We start from the raw sequence: 14,526 nt of genomic DNA, 5'->3' as shown, positions 1-14,526 counted from the left end.
TTTGAATGATTAAACAACATAATTTAATGCTTTTTAACTATGTTTAGTTTACCTAAATCCAAGCATTATTAAAATGTTACTGAAATCTTAGTTATATGTTCAATTTAAAAAAAATCAATTGGTTATTAAACAGTCTCTTTGTTTTTCCTCCTTTTTTTTTTTTTTTTTTTTGGCTGCTGTTTTTCGTCTTCCATCATACAGCAGTCAAAAAAGGAGAAGCATGACTACACCCTATACAGATTGTACGTAGTACGATCCAAAATTTCGAGGGATAAGCTGTATAAAACCTTACCCAGAATAGTTCACATTACCGAAGTACATCCACCTACAAAAGGTCATCGTGAGGGACTATGTACTTCTGCCAGTGTTCATATAACTTTTGGAAAAACTCCTGGAAGCCATTTTTCACTGCCTTCTGTGATGCAGCTTTATCTTCTCCTGACGGAAGAAAGCGGCGTCCATGCAAATGTTTTTTTTTGCTGGGAACAGGTAAAAGTCACACGGAGCTAAGTCCGACGAAACGTGATGTTATTGGTTTGCATCCTCAACATGAAAGTCGCCTTCTTCTCCACGATGAAGTCAAAGCAGCAGCGAAAGAGCCCTTACAGGTGGTTGCGATAAATGTCTTCCAGGAGTCCTTCTAAAAGCTATACGAACGGTGGCAGAAGTGCATAGTTGTTAAAGGTGACTATTTTGTAGATAGATTCAAGGTAAATTTTTATACAACTTGTCCTCGAACTTTTAGATCATACTACCTACGTATGAGTTTTCAACTTACTATTTCATAACGTTTTTGAGTGACGTAAGTTTACGCGCATGAAAACATCACAAGAGAATTTGCGATAATTTTAACTAAGGAGGCTTTCAAAATGGATATTTCGGTCATCTATATGTTCTTAGGTACATATGCATGTACATATGCGCAGAAAAAACTTGTGAAGTTTAAATTGGATGATCATAAAATACAAATTTAGGTCGAAATCTGATTTTTTTTTTTGGGGGGGGGAGAGTATTACAATTCCTTATCCGTAGAAAGGAAGTAAAGTGAAATGAATCAGTGATCCTTTAAATCCCTGACAATTTTATCAATTTATTTCTGTTAGTTTTTTTTTTTTTTTTTTGCCATCGGCCAACAGCATCGGCCATCGGCCATCTTTGAACAATCGGCCAACAATCGGCATCGGCCCATCGGCCAAAAAATGCCATCGGTCGAGCCCTATCAAACAATTTTGTTATAACGGCCATAGTATTTATTTGTTTGTTTATTTTTTTTAAAGTCAATGTGGGTTCTCAAATGCTCTTTCAGGTGTGCAAATTGAGAAAACTCCTTTCTTCTCAGGAAAAAGGCTTTCCGCCACTATGGGTTCTCAAGTGCACTTTCAGGTTTCCTAGTTGAGAAAATTTCATTGAACAATGTTCACATGAATACGGTTTCTCGCCGGTATGGGTTCTTAGATGTATCTTTAAATCTGAAGCGTTGGTAAATGCCCTTAAACAATGTTCACATGAATACGGTTTCTCGCCAGTATGGGTTCTCAGATGCTTCTTTAAATCTGAAGCACTGGAAAATGCCCTTGAACAATATTCACACGAATACGGTTTCTCGCCGGTATGGGTTCTTAGATGTATCTTTAAATCTGAAGCGTTGGTAAATGCCTTTAAACAATGTTCACATGAATACGGTTTCTCGCCAGTATGGGTTCTCAGATGCTTTTTTAAATCTGAAGCACTGGGAAATGCCTTTGAACAATGTTCACATGAATACGGTTTCTCGCCAGAATGGGTTCTCAGATGCTTCCTTAAATCTGAAGCACTGGAAAATGCCCTTGAACAATATTCACACGAATACGGTTTCTCGCCAGTATGGGTTCTCAGATGTGATTTTAGGCTACAATGGTGGGAAAACGATCTTGAACAATGTTCACATGAATACGGTTTCTCGCCAGTATGGGTTCTCAGATGCTTCCTTAAATCTGAAGCACTGGAAAATGTCCTTGAACAATATTCACACGAATACGGTTTCTCGCCAGTATGGGTTCTCAGATGTGCTTTTAGGCTACAAAGGTGGGAAAATGCCCTTGAACAATGTTCACATGAATACGGTTTCTCGCCAGAATGGGTTATCAGATGTGATTTTAGACCAAAATGTTGAGAAAATGCCTTTGAACAGTGTTCACATGAATACGGTTTCTCACCAGAATGAATTCTCAGATGTGATTTTAGGCTAGAAACGTGGGAAAAAGCCTTTGAGCAATGTTCACATGAATATGGTTTCTCGCCAGAGTGGGTTCTCAGATGTGATTTTAGGTTAAAAATGTGTGAAAAAGCCTTTGAACAATGTTCACATGAATACGGTTTCTCGCCAGTATGTGTTCTCAGATGTTTCTTTAAATCTGAAGCACTGGAAAATGCCCTTGAACAACCTAGACATGAATACGGTTTCTCGCCAGTATGGGTTCTCAGATGTTTCTTTAAATCTGAAGCGTTGGTAAATGCCCTTGAACAATGTTCACATGAATACGGTTTCTCGCCAGAATGGGTTCTCAGATGAGATTTTAATCTTTGCAGATGGGAAAACGCCTTTGAACAATGTTCACATGAATACGGTTTCTCGCCAGTATGGGTTCTGAGATGCTTCTTTAAATCTGAAGCACTGGAAAATGCCTTTGAGCATTGTACACAGGAATACTGTTTTTCGCCGCCACTATGGATTGTCAGGTGTCTTTTTAAGTTTTCTTTGCGAGAAAATTCCTTTGAACATAATTCACAGGGATAAAATTTCTCGCCAGTATGTATTTTCAAATGCCTTTTTAAATGATAGGCGCAATTAAATGCCTTTAAACAATGTTCGCACAAATAATTGTTTTCAGAGTCAAGGATCTCAGACTGATGAGCCATTGCAAAAGAATATAAAGTTGTTCCTTCGTAAAATTTCGAAAATGATGAATATTTTTACTAAGGCAAGCTTCTCTTGTTTCAGTTTTCCTGAGCGCCAATTGCCATACTTTGCATTGATAGTTAAATTTTCATGAATAACTTGTCATAAAATTGACACAAACTTAATTTTTCAAAGAGAGAGTAGGTTTAATACGTATACGCGTAGAGTTAGTCAAAAGAATCTCCTCTATACACAAATACTACTGCATCGACTTTCAGTTTTTAAAGCTCTATTTTTAGTTTCAAAAATCAAAGTGACCGGTTTGCTGCCAAGGATTTTTTTTTAATGCATAAAGAATTTTTATATTTGAATGCTATTAAAAGCCTTTAAAAAGGTCAGAACTACTCACTTTGTGCGCGTCAGTGTTTAGTAAATTTAACTTTTCAGAGAAGCGTGGAAACAAACACACAGTATAACACACAAGTGTTTTACTCATGGCAGCGATGTTTCTACGAAACACGGTTAAATGTATTACAGAGATCAAATGAGAAGTTTTCCGTCATACAGCGACGTTGCTGCCTTTTTTTTAGCAGCTTTTCGGTTATGGTTCACAGAGGACTAAAAGAGGCTTTGTTCATGCAAATCCTCTTTCTTATCATAAGATTTTTAGGTTCAGAACTGAAAGAGCATTCTGGAAATTTGTTCGTCTAATTTTATTTTTGTGGATCACAAAATAAAAGATGCTTATCAGACAGTAAACTGAAGTTTGAAGTAAAATTATTTTCTGATCTTCATAACAGATGAACTCCATTGCTTATACTGATTTTTTTTTATTCAAGGATGTTATTAGGAATAATAGCCATTTACCTTCATAAGAACTACAACTACACGAATTTTAATGCATGTGAAGTTTAAAATATTTACTGGCGAAATTACGAAACGTAAATCCACTTGGAGCAGCCTGCGTTTTACACAACATACACTGCATAGCCTTCCGCTTGCTGCTGCCACAATATGCTAAGGAATATATTTAAACTAAAAATTTTAAAGGAATTTCCCTATCGAAGCATTTCCTCAGACGATCCTTTCAATATAAGTCTTCAGATGAAAGCAGAAACAAAGGTGCGTAGTAAAGTTCGGCTTCACGCTAGCTGCATTCCAATAATATGAAATCCTGATTAAAGCTGAAAACAAATAAATCTGATCATTATAGAGCAAAAAAAAAAAAAAAACTCATACGTACAAGTTATACAACGGTTTTAACCATAGACTAATAATAAGAATAGACCGAGCTATGGCAACCCTTTTGCTGCTCATAAACCAAACCATGTGACTGGTGGATATCCTAGCAACAGCGGGCGTTGATCGTAGCAGACGATCAACGCCCGCGAGAAATAAAATAAATAGAATTGATGGAACACGGAAGAATGATCTTTTATAGAGTCCGATTTGTAAATTTGTTATTCTAAGTCGTAAATATTTTGTTAATATAGTGAGTTTTTCGTTTAGATAGTACTGTGCATTTTCTTTAGTCAATTTCAATAACTCTCTAAGCAATTAAATATGCAAGCACCCAAAACGAATCGGCAAACGGTAAGAAATCTACCTACAATTTCAATTTAAGATACCGATTAGTACATTTTCGCGTTAACGCAAAACGTTAACGCCATTACGTTCACGCCAACGCTGACGTAGCAGTTCCAAATGAAATAAAAGTTACTGAAAACTGTGATCAAAAACTAATTACTAATGTCAAAATAATGCATAATTAAAAGAAAAACAGTTCAATCTCTGCACCTGGAAAAAAATTATAATGAAAACACATTAGGTTTTAAAACACATGTCGAGTGCCAAACTATAGATAATGTTGCCATCTAGCAACCATGCCGCCAAAGGTTTCGTCAAGCCTGCCACCAGTCACATGTTGTATCCATGAACCAATTTTTTCATCAGCAAGTCTGAGAAAGCTCGGTCTACTCTTATTATTAGTCTAAGGTTTTAACTATTGGTTAGCTGTCATGTCAAAAACTGACCGTTAAAGATATTAAAAACTTGTTCACTGAGCTCTTGCAATAAAATTATGTAACAGCAAGATATTCATTTCAAGTATATTAGTTATTGCTTTGCTCGCTTAACTACTAAAACTTTTATCTGGAGTACAGAAGTGTGGGGAAAAGTGAAATAGTTAAGATGACTGAGCTTTTCCCAAATGAACAAATTGGAAATTTGTTTTAAAAAATACAGCACATAAAGAAAGAACATTGTTCACTTGCAATAAAACAGCATTTTTATTTTTGGTAGTAAATTTGTGCTTTAACAAAAGGGTAAGTTTTTCAGGTTAAAAAAATGTTGGGAAAGTGAAAAATTAAATATTTTTCTAATGAAGTTTTCCTTTTTGCTCATAAAAAATATTTTTGACCAAATGAATCAGTATATAAAATTTTCAGAGGATAAATGAAAAGTTACTGAAACAATAAACGAAAAATTAAATAAATTAATTAATATATGCAGAAAAATAAAAGAGTGAATGTAATATTTAAAAAAGTGAATGAATGAATAAATAAGTAAATTACTAAAAAAGGAATACATAAAACTAATAAAAAATGAATGCATAAGTGATTTAGTAAATGATTGAGAAAGTAAACAAAACAAACTATTTCACTTAGCCCTGAAAGCACTTGACTAATTGTACAAAATATTTAAAATACAAATAAGTTTAATATTAACTAAATAAATACTTCAACGAACATTAGAAGGTATTCATTAATGTTTAAAATGTTAATAAAAGAAATTTATAATTTTATAATAACAAAAACAGTTTTTGACTAACAACAAAATATTACAATGTGAATGCAATTTTTGAAAATTACCCGTGTTATCATATGCTTTAATCTTTGGTGGTATTTTTTTTTCTTGACTGGAATAATCTACATGTGCTATTTGGTTAAAGTATTACTAGATAGGTGGCGCTGAAAGCAGAGTAACTATTTTAACATTACATTTTGCCGCACATTCTCTTACTATTTTACTGCGAAAACTTGCGTAATTAATCATTAAGTTAGTTTGCTAACCACAAATAAAGCTGAATAGAAGAAAAAACATAATGAAATGAAGCAAACCAAACACAAAAAGTTCAGAAAAGAAAAAAAAAAAGATAAATAGAACAAAAGGGGGAAATGTCAGTCGCGTTACAAAAACAAGAAAAATAAATCAAGCAAAATAGATTTAAAAAAAAAAATTCATGGGGAAAGGACAATATTAAAGATATGGAAGCCAAACAGCGGAAAAATACGGAACAGCTTCAAGATCAATAATTAATTTAGAACTGTTCCTCAAAATATGGAAATATTCCCAAAAGTCAAGATTTGATGAATTGGGGCATTTTTAGATAATTTGACAAGAGTTAAAATAGTGATTGGAATCCCAACAATGTTGGCCAATACTAGACTTTTTTAATTGCTGTTATTTCACATAATTTTAATGCTCTTTCAAGCGAAATTTTAAAGCACGCCAAGGCTATCCAATATAGGCAAGTTTACAACTACAATTAATTTTATAAATTCCACAACAATTAAGAGGATGAATAGGATCTTTAAGAGAAGAGAATGAAAGTTTATTAATAGGAGAGAACACCATTAGGAATTGGAAACGTTTTAGAATCTTAACAACCTGATAGTTCACACATGGGATGACTGGCAAAAAAAAAAAAAAAATTCTTTCTGATGAATGTTCGGTTAGGAACATTAGTTTGGGATTTATTGGTCACGTGACGAAACCAGTGATTGGGCTTTCTATATAGGAGGTGGTGACTTGTCCGGATTAGCCTAAATCAAGTGCCTTTGTTTAGTAGCAGTGTTGTTAGTAGCATGCAAGACTACTAAAAATTTTGTTACCTAAAATTTGACTCATGAAATACTTAAATAAGAAATTAATATGCATGTTTATTACTTTATCTAAGATAAGGAGTATTGAATGGATAACATGCAATCTTAAATGTATAATAGGAAAGAAAGGATGAATTTTTAAATTTTTAGTAGACACTTCTTTTTGGAAAAAAATTTGGGAAGCGAGAAACTTAATAGTTATTGAAACGTGATTTTCGAATTTTTTATATTCAACTGTTTTTAAGAATAAATTGTGTTTATATATACCGGACATTTAGGACTGATTAAGAAATCTTCTAGAATAAATTTGATTAAAATCTTAAACTGTTTCATTTTAGAGCTGTTTTTTTTTTCTAATTTTTTTTTTAAGTGTTAATTTCGTTGTTCTAATATACAGCTAACTTCAGTTTCTTTAAGTATTTTAAAAGTTATATTTGTGAACAATTTATTGGCATAAATGTCCATAACTCGTATTACAAATAAAAAGTTGAATCTTAATATACAAAATAATTATATATATATTTGTTGTTAATAATAAATTGGGAATATATAATGTTTTCAAAGTAAAAAAAAAAAAAAAAGAATAGCGTATCTCAAAACAAAAATTGGTAGCAACTACTTTACACCAAATGTCGAATAGTGAAACACCACAGATAATTCTTAGTGTAATCAAACACCAAGACGACTTTTTGGTGTTATCAGAAACCAAGAATTCTTGCTGTTAGATAACACATAGAATTATTTGTGGTGTTCCACTACACTGCACTTGGTGTAGAGTAATTGCCGCCATTTTTGGCGTTGAGATACACTAAAATTTTTACAGTGTAGGACAAAAAGGAGATCCCGTACCCCCGTATGAAAACGAATTCAACTATAGAAAAGCTATCGCTCAAGAAAAGGGGGAAAGAAGCTTTAGAATTACCCCCCCCCTCCCCTTCTGATGCAAAAACATCAGTAATCATATTCTTTAACTAAAATGCTCTAACACAGTTCAAAAACCTAAAAACAATACTTTGCAATTTAAACTATTTTGCCATATTTAAAAAAAAAAAAAAATACATTGACGTTACATTAACAGCGGGTTTCAAATGTAAAATAGTTCGGCAACGCCATTGTTTATCGCCAATTATGTAAAGCGACTTTAAAATTAAAAAAAAATCAATTAACATACGAACGAGTTTAACCTAAAGTAATAACTGTAAAACATCCGTAAACAATAATGACAACAGCGCAATAAACAAATCAAACATCCCCCGGTTGATCTACTCGAAGCTATCCGTTAACCTAAGATGACGTCATTGCAGAAAGACATTTAAGAAAAAAACTCAATATTAGCCCTGAAAATTGTCTGAATTGGAACCGCTAATATCTTTTGTTCTAATTAATTGAGAGAAACGGAACAAACATCTTCTGTTTAGATAAACAAACCCTTTCCAACGATATATAATATTTAGGGGTGGGGAGATTGTTTCCCTAAAAATAAGCCGAAGTACATGAAACTTTAACTTAATTTTGAGTAAAGTAATTCAAAATTACGAATTTGGGCTTCGCGGCGCAGACTCGCGGGGTGCGATCGAATTTTATGCCAAGTTTCAGGAGCGTAGGTGCTATGCGGGGGTTTTCTGGCCATCGGATATGAAGAAAGAAAGAAACACCATCACCTTTACATATTTCGATTATGATTTTAAATGTTTCGTTCAAGCTGTCAACTGCAAGCGAGACGCAACAAAATATTAGTTCATTTCGTTTATTTATTCAATCATTCACTAATTTTCTTATTCGTTTACCAAGTTATTCACTTATTTATTTTTCCACTTACATTACTTATTTTCTTTTTTATCGTCCCATTTACATATTCGTTTACTTCAAGTATATGAGAAAAAACATTTTCAAGACACAAATAGAAATAAAATAAAATATATTTTACTATAAGTACATTTTACTTTTCACTTCGCGAAATATGAAAACTATATATCAATAAACTTTTATTACGTAGCACAGGGTTATGTCTTTGTGTTCTATAACCTCCGAAACAAATTCCTCATTCGTTCATTTCGAGAAGTAACTATTTCACAAGCTCATGCTTCCCTACTATAAATATAATCAAGACTGGTAAAAGAAAAACAATAAAAAGTAGAGTATTTTATATTCTGTGAAAGTTTGTAACAATGACTTCGAAAGACATTTAAACGAAGAAGGATTTTCTTACAGAGTAGATATTATACTGTCTTTATCAAAGGCGACCATGATCGTATTCTTTTGAACAAAAATTGCTTTTCTTGCTGGTAAGAAAATAAAGACACGACCTTCATGCAGATGCAGTAATTCTAATACTGGTTTCAAGCTAAATGCGACGGGTACAAAGTCCTTGTCATTTCAGCACGAACCCGTAAAAAAAAAATAGAATAAAAAAAGGAGTTTTGATGTTCTTTCCTCCTTGCCCCTTTTCTCCGAAAAATATATCAGTATGTAACACATTATTTTGTTATAAGGTCCATAGTGTTTATATGAAAGTTTTTTAAAAAAGCCAGTATGGGTTCTCAAGTGCACGTTAAGGTTTCCTAGTTGAGAAAAATTCCTTTGAACAATGTTCAAATGAACACGGTTTCTTGCCAATTTGGCATCTCAGATGCTTCTTTAAATCTGAATAGTGGAAAAATGCCCATGAACAATAATCACACTAATACGGTTTCAAGCCAGTATGGGTCCGTAGATGTGGTTTTAATCTACGCAGCTGTGAAAATGCCTTTGGACAATGTTCACATGAATACGGTTCCTCTCCAGTAAGGGTAAACAGATGTAATTTTAATCATTGCAGCGGGGAAAACGCTTTAGAACAATGTTCACATGATTACGGGTTTTTTTCGGCAGTACGGGTTCTTAGATGATGCTTTAAATCTGAAGCGGTGAAAAATGCCTAGGAACACATATTACATGAATACGGTTTCTCGCCAGAATCGGTTCTCAGATGTTATTTTAGGCCTCCAAGGTGGAAATACGCAATTGAACAATGTTCACATGAATACGGTTTCTCGCCAGTATGGGTTCTTAGATGCTTCTTTAAATCTGAAAAGGCTAAAAATGTCTTTGAGCACTGTACACATGAAAACGGTTTCTCTCCAGTATGGATTCTCAGATGTCTCTTTAAATTTGAAGCCTAAATGCCCTTGAACAAAGTTCACGTGAAAACGGTTTCTCGCCAGAATGGGTTCTCAGATGTGAGTTTAGGCTTTCAAGGCTGGAATATGCTTTTCAACAATGTTCACATGAATACGGTTTTCGCCAGAATGGGTTCTCAGATGATATTTTAGGCTTTCAAGGTAGGAATATGCCTTTGAACAATGTTCACATGAATACGGTTTCTCGCCAGTATGGGTTCTTAGATGCTTCTTTAAATCTGAAAAGGCTAAAAATGTCTTTGAGCACTGTACACATGAAAACGGTTTCTCTCCAGTATGGATTCTCAGATGTCTCTTTAAATTTGAAGCCTAAATGCCCTTGAACAAAGTTCACATGAAAACGGTTTCTCGCCAGAATGGGTTCTCAGATGTGAGTTTAGGCTTTCAAGGCTGGAATATGCTTTTCAACAATGTTCACATGAATACGGTTTTTCGCCAGAATGGGTTCTCAGATGATATTTTAGGCCTCCAAGGTGGGAATAAGCCTTTGAACAATGTTCACATAAATACGGTTTCTCGCCAGAATGGGTTCTCAGATGCGATTTTAGGCTTTGAAGGCGGGAAAACGACTTTGAACAATGTTCACATGAATACGTTTTCTCGCCATAATTCTCAGATGTGATTTTAGGCTTTTATGATCGAAAAATGCCTTTGAACAATGTTCACATGAATACGGTTTCTCGCCAGTATGAGTTCTTAGATGCTGCTTTAAATCTGAAGCGGTGAAAAATGCCTTGGAACTAGAGGTGCGACATCGATGGTAAAACATTGATGTTTCAAAATATCGATGTTTGAAATTAAAACATAGACGGTATTGATACATCGACCAAAAAACATCGATATTTTAAAACATCGATCTTTTTATCAATGTATAACATACATTTTTGAATATACTGCACTAATTTAAGCAATAGAAAATAATACGTATCAGACGAATATATTAAAAATACTGAATCTCAAATCATGAATATAATTTAATAAGAATAATTTCGCAACATCTTGGTATTATAGTAGAACAAAAATTGATAATAAGACAAGCACCGATTAATACATTTAGTTATAGTAATAAGGAAATATTTTCAAACTGAATGAAACTAAAAGTAAATTTACATCAAAAAAGAATCTAAGAAAAATATATCATAGCACTTACGTCAGTTCAATGATAAGAAAAAGCTATGCTAAATATTTTAAAAATACAAAATTAATTCTAACAATTATTTTTAAGAGCAAGAAATATGTGTTGTACTGTTAGTTAATAATTAAACACAAATTGTAAGAAATAGAGGGACGATTTGTTGGGGGAAGTCGATAAGTAACCCCGAATATTGGTATTGACAGTTTGGAGAAAACGAAGTTTGTTTACTTTGTTCCCCAGAAGCACATTTCTCTTTTCACAGACGATCCCACCAGTCAGAGGAACATCTCTTTCCGATGGAACAGTAAAGCAACTTTTACCAGCTCTCTTTTACCAGTTATAATTTTCACCCTAGGTAACTTATAGGATATCCCTTTAGTTTAAGAACTGGGGCCTTGAAATAGACTGCAAGTTCTGGCACCTGACTACAAGTGATATGTTCATCCAATAGCTTTGACCTTTTCCTCACTCTGTAGTTTATCTTTTACTATCTTGTAGTGATCTTCCCAAAAATCATCTTCTGATTTTTTTTTGTTCTGAAAACATGATTTTTTTTTGGCAATTCCATAAGTAAACTTAATTACCTAGCGAGAAAGTTGGAGAAAATTTTATGACAATTTTCAATAAAAATGAAAAAACATCAACATCGAAACCAAACCATCGATGGTCCGAAAACATTGAAAGAAAAACGTCGATGTTAAAAACATCGATGTTTTAACAAAAACAGCGATGTTTCCAAAACATCGACATCGATGTCGCACCCCTACTTGGAACACATTTTAAAAGAATACGACTTCACTTCCAGAATGGATTCTCAGATGTTTCTTTAAATTTGAAGCCTTGGTAAATGCCCTTGAACAATGTTCACACGAAAACGGTTTCTCGCCAGAATGGGTTCTCAGATGTGAGTTTAGGCTTTCAAGACGGGAATATGCTTTTGAACAATGGTCACATGAATACGGTTTTACCCCAGAATGGGTTCTCAGATGCCAATTTAGACTTTGAAGGGTTGAAAACGCCTTTGAACAATGTTCACATGAATACGGTTTTTCGCCAGAATGGGTTCTCAGATGATATTTTAGGCTTCCAAGGTTGGAATATGCCTTTGAACAATGTTCACATGAATACGGTTTCTCGCCAGAATGGGTTCTCAGATGTGATTTTAGGCCTCCAAGGAAGGAATATGCCTTTGAACAATGTTCACATGAATATGGTTTCTCGCCAGAATGGGTTCTCAGATGATATTTTAGGCCTCCAAGGTTGGAATATGCCTTTGAACAATGTTCACATGAATACGGTTTCTCGCCAGAATGGGTTCTCAGATGTGATTTTAGGCCTCCAAGGTAGGAATATGCCTTTGAACAATGTTCACATGAATACGGTTTCTCGCCAGTATGGGTTCTTAGATGCTTCTTTAAATCTGAAAAGGCTGAAAATGTCTTTGAGCACTGTACACATGAAAACGGTTTCTCTCCAGTATGGATTCTCAGATGTCTCTTTAAATTTGAAGCCTTGGTAAATGCCCTTGAACAATGGTCACACGAAAACGGTTTCTCGCCAGAATGGGTTCTCAGATGTGAGTTTAGGCTTTCAAGGCGAGAATATGCTTTTGAACAATGTTCACATGAATACGGTTTTTCCCCAGAATGGGTTCTTAGATGTGATTTTAGGCTTTCAATGTGGGAATATGCCTTTGAACAATGTTCACATGCATACGGTTCCTCGCCAGAATGAGTTCTCAGATGCCAATTTAGGCTTTGAAGGTGGGAAAACGCCTTTGAACAATGTTCACATGAATATGGTTTTTCGCCAGAATGGGCTCTCAGATGATATTTTAGGCCTCCAAGGTTCGAATATGCCTTTGAACAATGTTCACATGAATACGGTTTCTCACCAGAATGGGTTCTCAGATGTGATTTTAGGCTTTCAAGGTAGGAATATGCCTTTGAACAATGTTCACATGAATACGGTTTCTCGCCAGTATGGGTTCTTAGATGCTTCTTTAAATCTGAAAGGGCTAAAAATGCCTTTGAGCACTGTACACATAAAAACGGTTTCTCTCCAGTATGGATTCTCAGATGTCTCTTTAAACCTGAAGCAAAGGAAAATGCCTTTGAGCATTGTGCACAGGAATACGGTTTTTCGTCACTATGGATTGTCAGGTGTCTTTTTAACATTTCTTTGCGAGAAAATTTCTTAGAACATATTTCACAGGGATATACATTCTCGCCAGTATGTATTTTCAGATGCCTTTTTAAATGATAGGCGCCTTTAAATGCCTTTAAACAATGTTCGCACAAATAATTGTTTTTAGAGTCAAGGATCTCAGACTGATGAGCCATTGCGAAAGAATATAAAGTTGTTCCTTCATAAAATTTCGAAAATGATAAATATTTTTACTAAGGAAACCTTCTCTTGTTTCAGTTTCCCTGAGCGCTAATTGCCATACTTTGCACTGATAGTTAAATTTTCATGAATATCTTGTCATAAAATCTACACAAACTTAATTTTTGAAAGAGTAGGTTTAATAAGTATATGCGTTTAGTCTTTCACTAGAATATCACCTATACACAAATGCTACTGCATCGATTTTCAGTTGCTAACGCTATGTTTGCAGTTTCAAAAACCGAAATTACCAGTATGCTGCCAAGGATTTCCTTTTATTTTTATTTTTTGTGTATAAAGAATTTTTACATTTGAATGCAATTAAATGCCTTTTTAAAACATCAGAAACACTCTCTTTGTATGTGTCAGTGTTTAGTCAATTTAAATTTTCAGACAATCGTGGAAGCAAACACACAGTAACACACAAGTGTTTCACTCATGGCAGCGATGTTTGTACGGAACACGGTCAAATGTATTACAGAGATCAAATGAGAAGTTTTTCGTCGTACAGCGACGTTGCTTTCTTTTTATCAGGAGCTTTTCGGTTATGGTTCACAGAGGACTAAAAGAGGCTTACGTAAATCCTCTTTCTTATCATAAGATTTTAAGATTCAGAACTGAAAGTGCATTCTGGATATTTCTTCGTCTAATTTAATTATTGTGGATAAGTGCAACACAGAATGGAAGATGCTTGTCGGACAGTAAACTGACGTTTGTTAAAATTATTTCCTGTTAATGGAGATGTTACTTTTTTCTTTCATAACAAATAAGTACTTACTTGCTCAGACTGAATATCCTTCATTCATTGATGAAGTTGGGATTCACACATCTTTACTCAAGCAAGATCTACAGCCACACGAATTTGAATGCTTGCAAAGTTTGAAATATTTACTTTCGACGTTACTTTTTTCTTTTATAACAAATAAGTACTCACTTGCTCAGACTGAATATCCTTCATTCATTGATGAAGTTGGGGTTTATACATCTTTACTCAAGCAAGTACCACAGCTACACGAATTTGAATGCTTGCAAAGTTTTAAATATTTACTGGCGACGTTACTTTTT

At 34.2% G+C, this 14,526-nt stretch overlaps 1 protein-coding gene across 1 annotated transcript; it reads right to left on the bottom strand.

Moving 5' to 3' along the window:
• Positions 1 to 1,226: 1,226 nt before the first annotated feature.
• On the bottom strand, positions 1,227 to 14,263 carry LOC129232870 (zinc finger protein 271-like). The gene is made up of 3 exons (XM_054866971.1): positions 14,240 to 14,263; positions 9,799 to 9,904; positions 1,227 to 2,735 (listed from the first exon to the last, which is right to left on the bottom strand). The coding sequence occupies exons 1-3, from the start codon at positions 14,261 to 14,263 to the stop codon at positions 1,336 to 1,338; spliced, it is 1,530 nt and encodes a 509-aa protein (XP_054722946.1). The 3' UTR covers positions 1,227 to 1,335.
• Positions 14,264 to 14,526: the final 263 nt, after the last annotated feature.

The sequence above is a fragment of the Uloborus diversus genome, unplaced genomic scaffold (genome assembly GCF_026930045.1).
Source record: "Uloborus diversus isolate 005 unplaced genomic scaffold, Udiv.v.3.1 scaffold_14, whole genome shotgun sequence".
Taxonomy (NCBI): domain Eukaryota; kingdom Metazoa; phylum Arthropoda; class Arachnida; order Araneae; family Uloboridae; genus Uloborus; species Uloborus diversus.
Note: the sequence above shows the minus strand (reverse complement) of the source record. Positions and strands in the feature narration are given on the sequence as shown.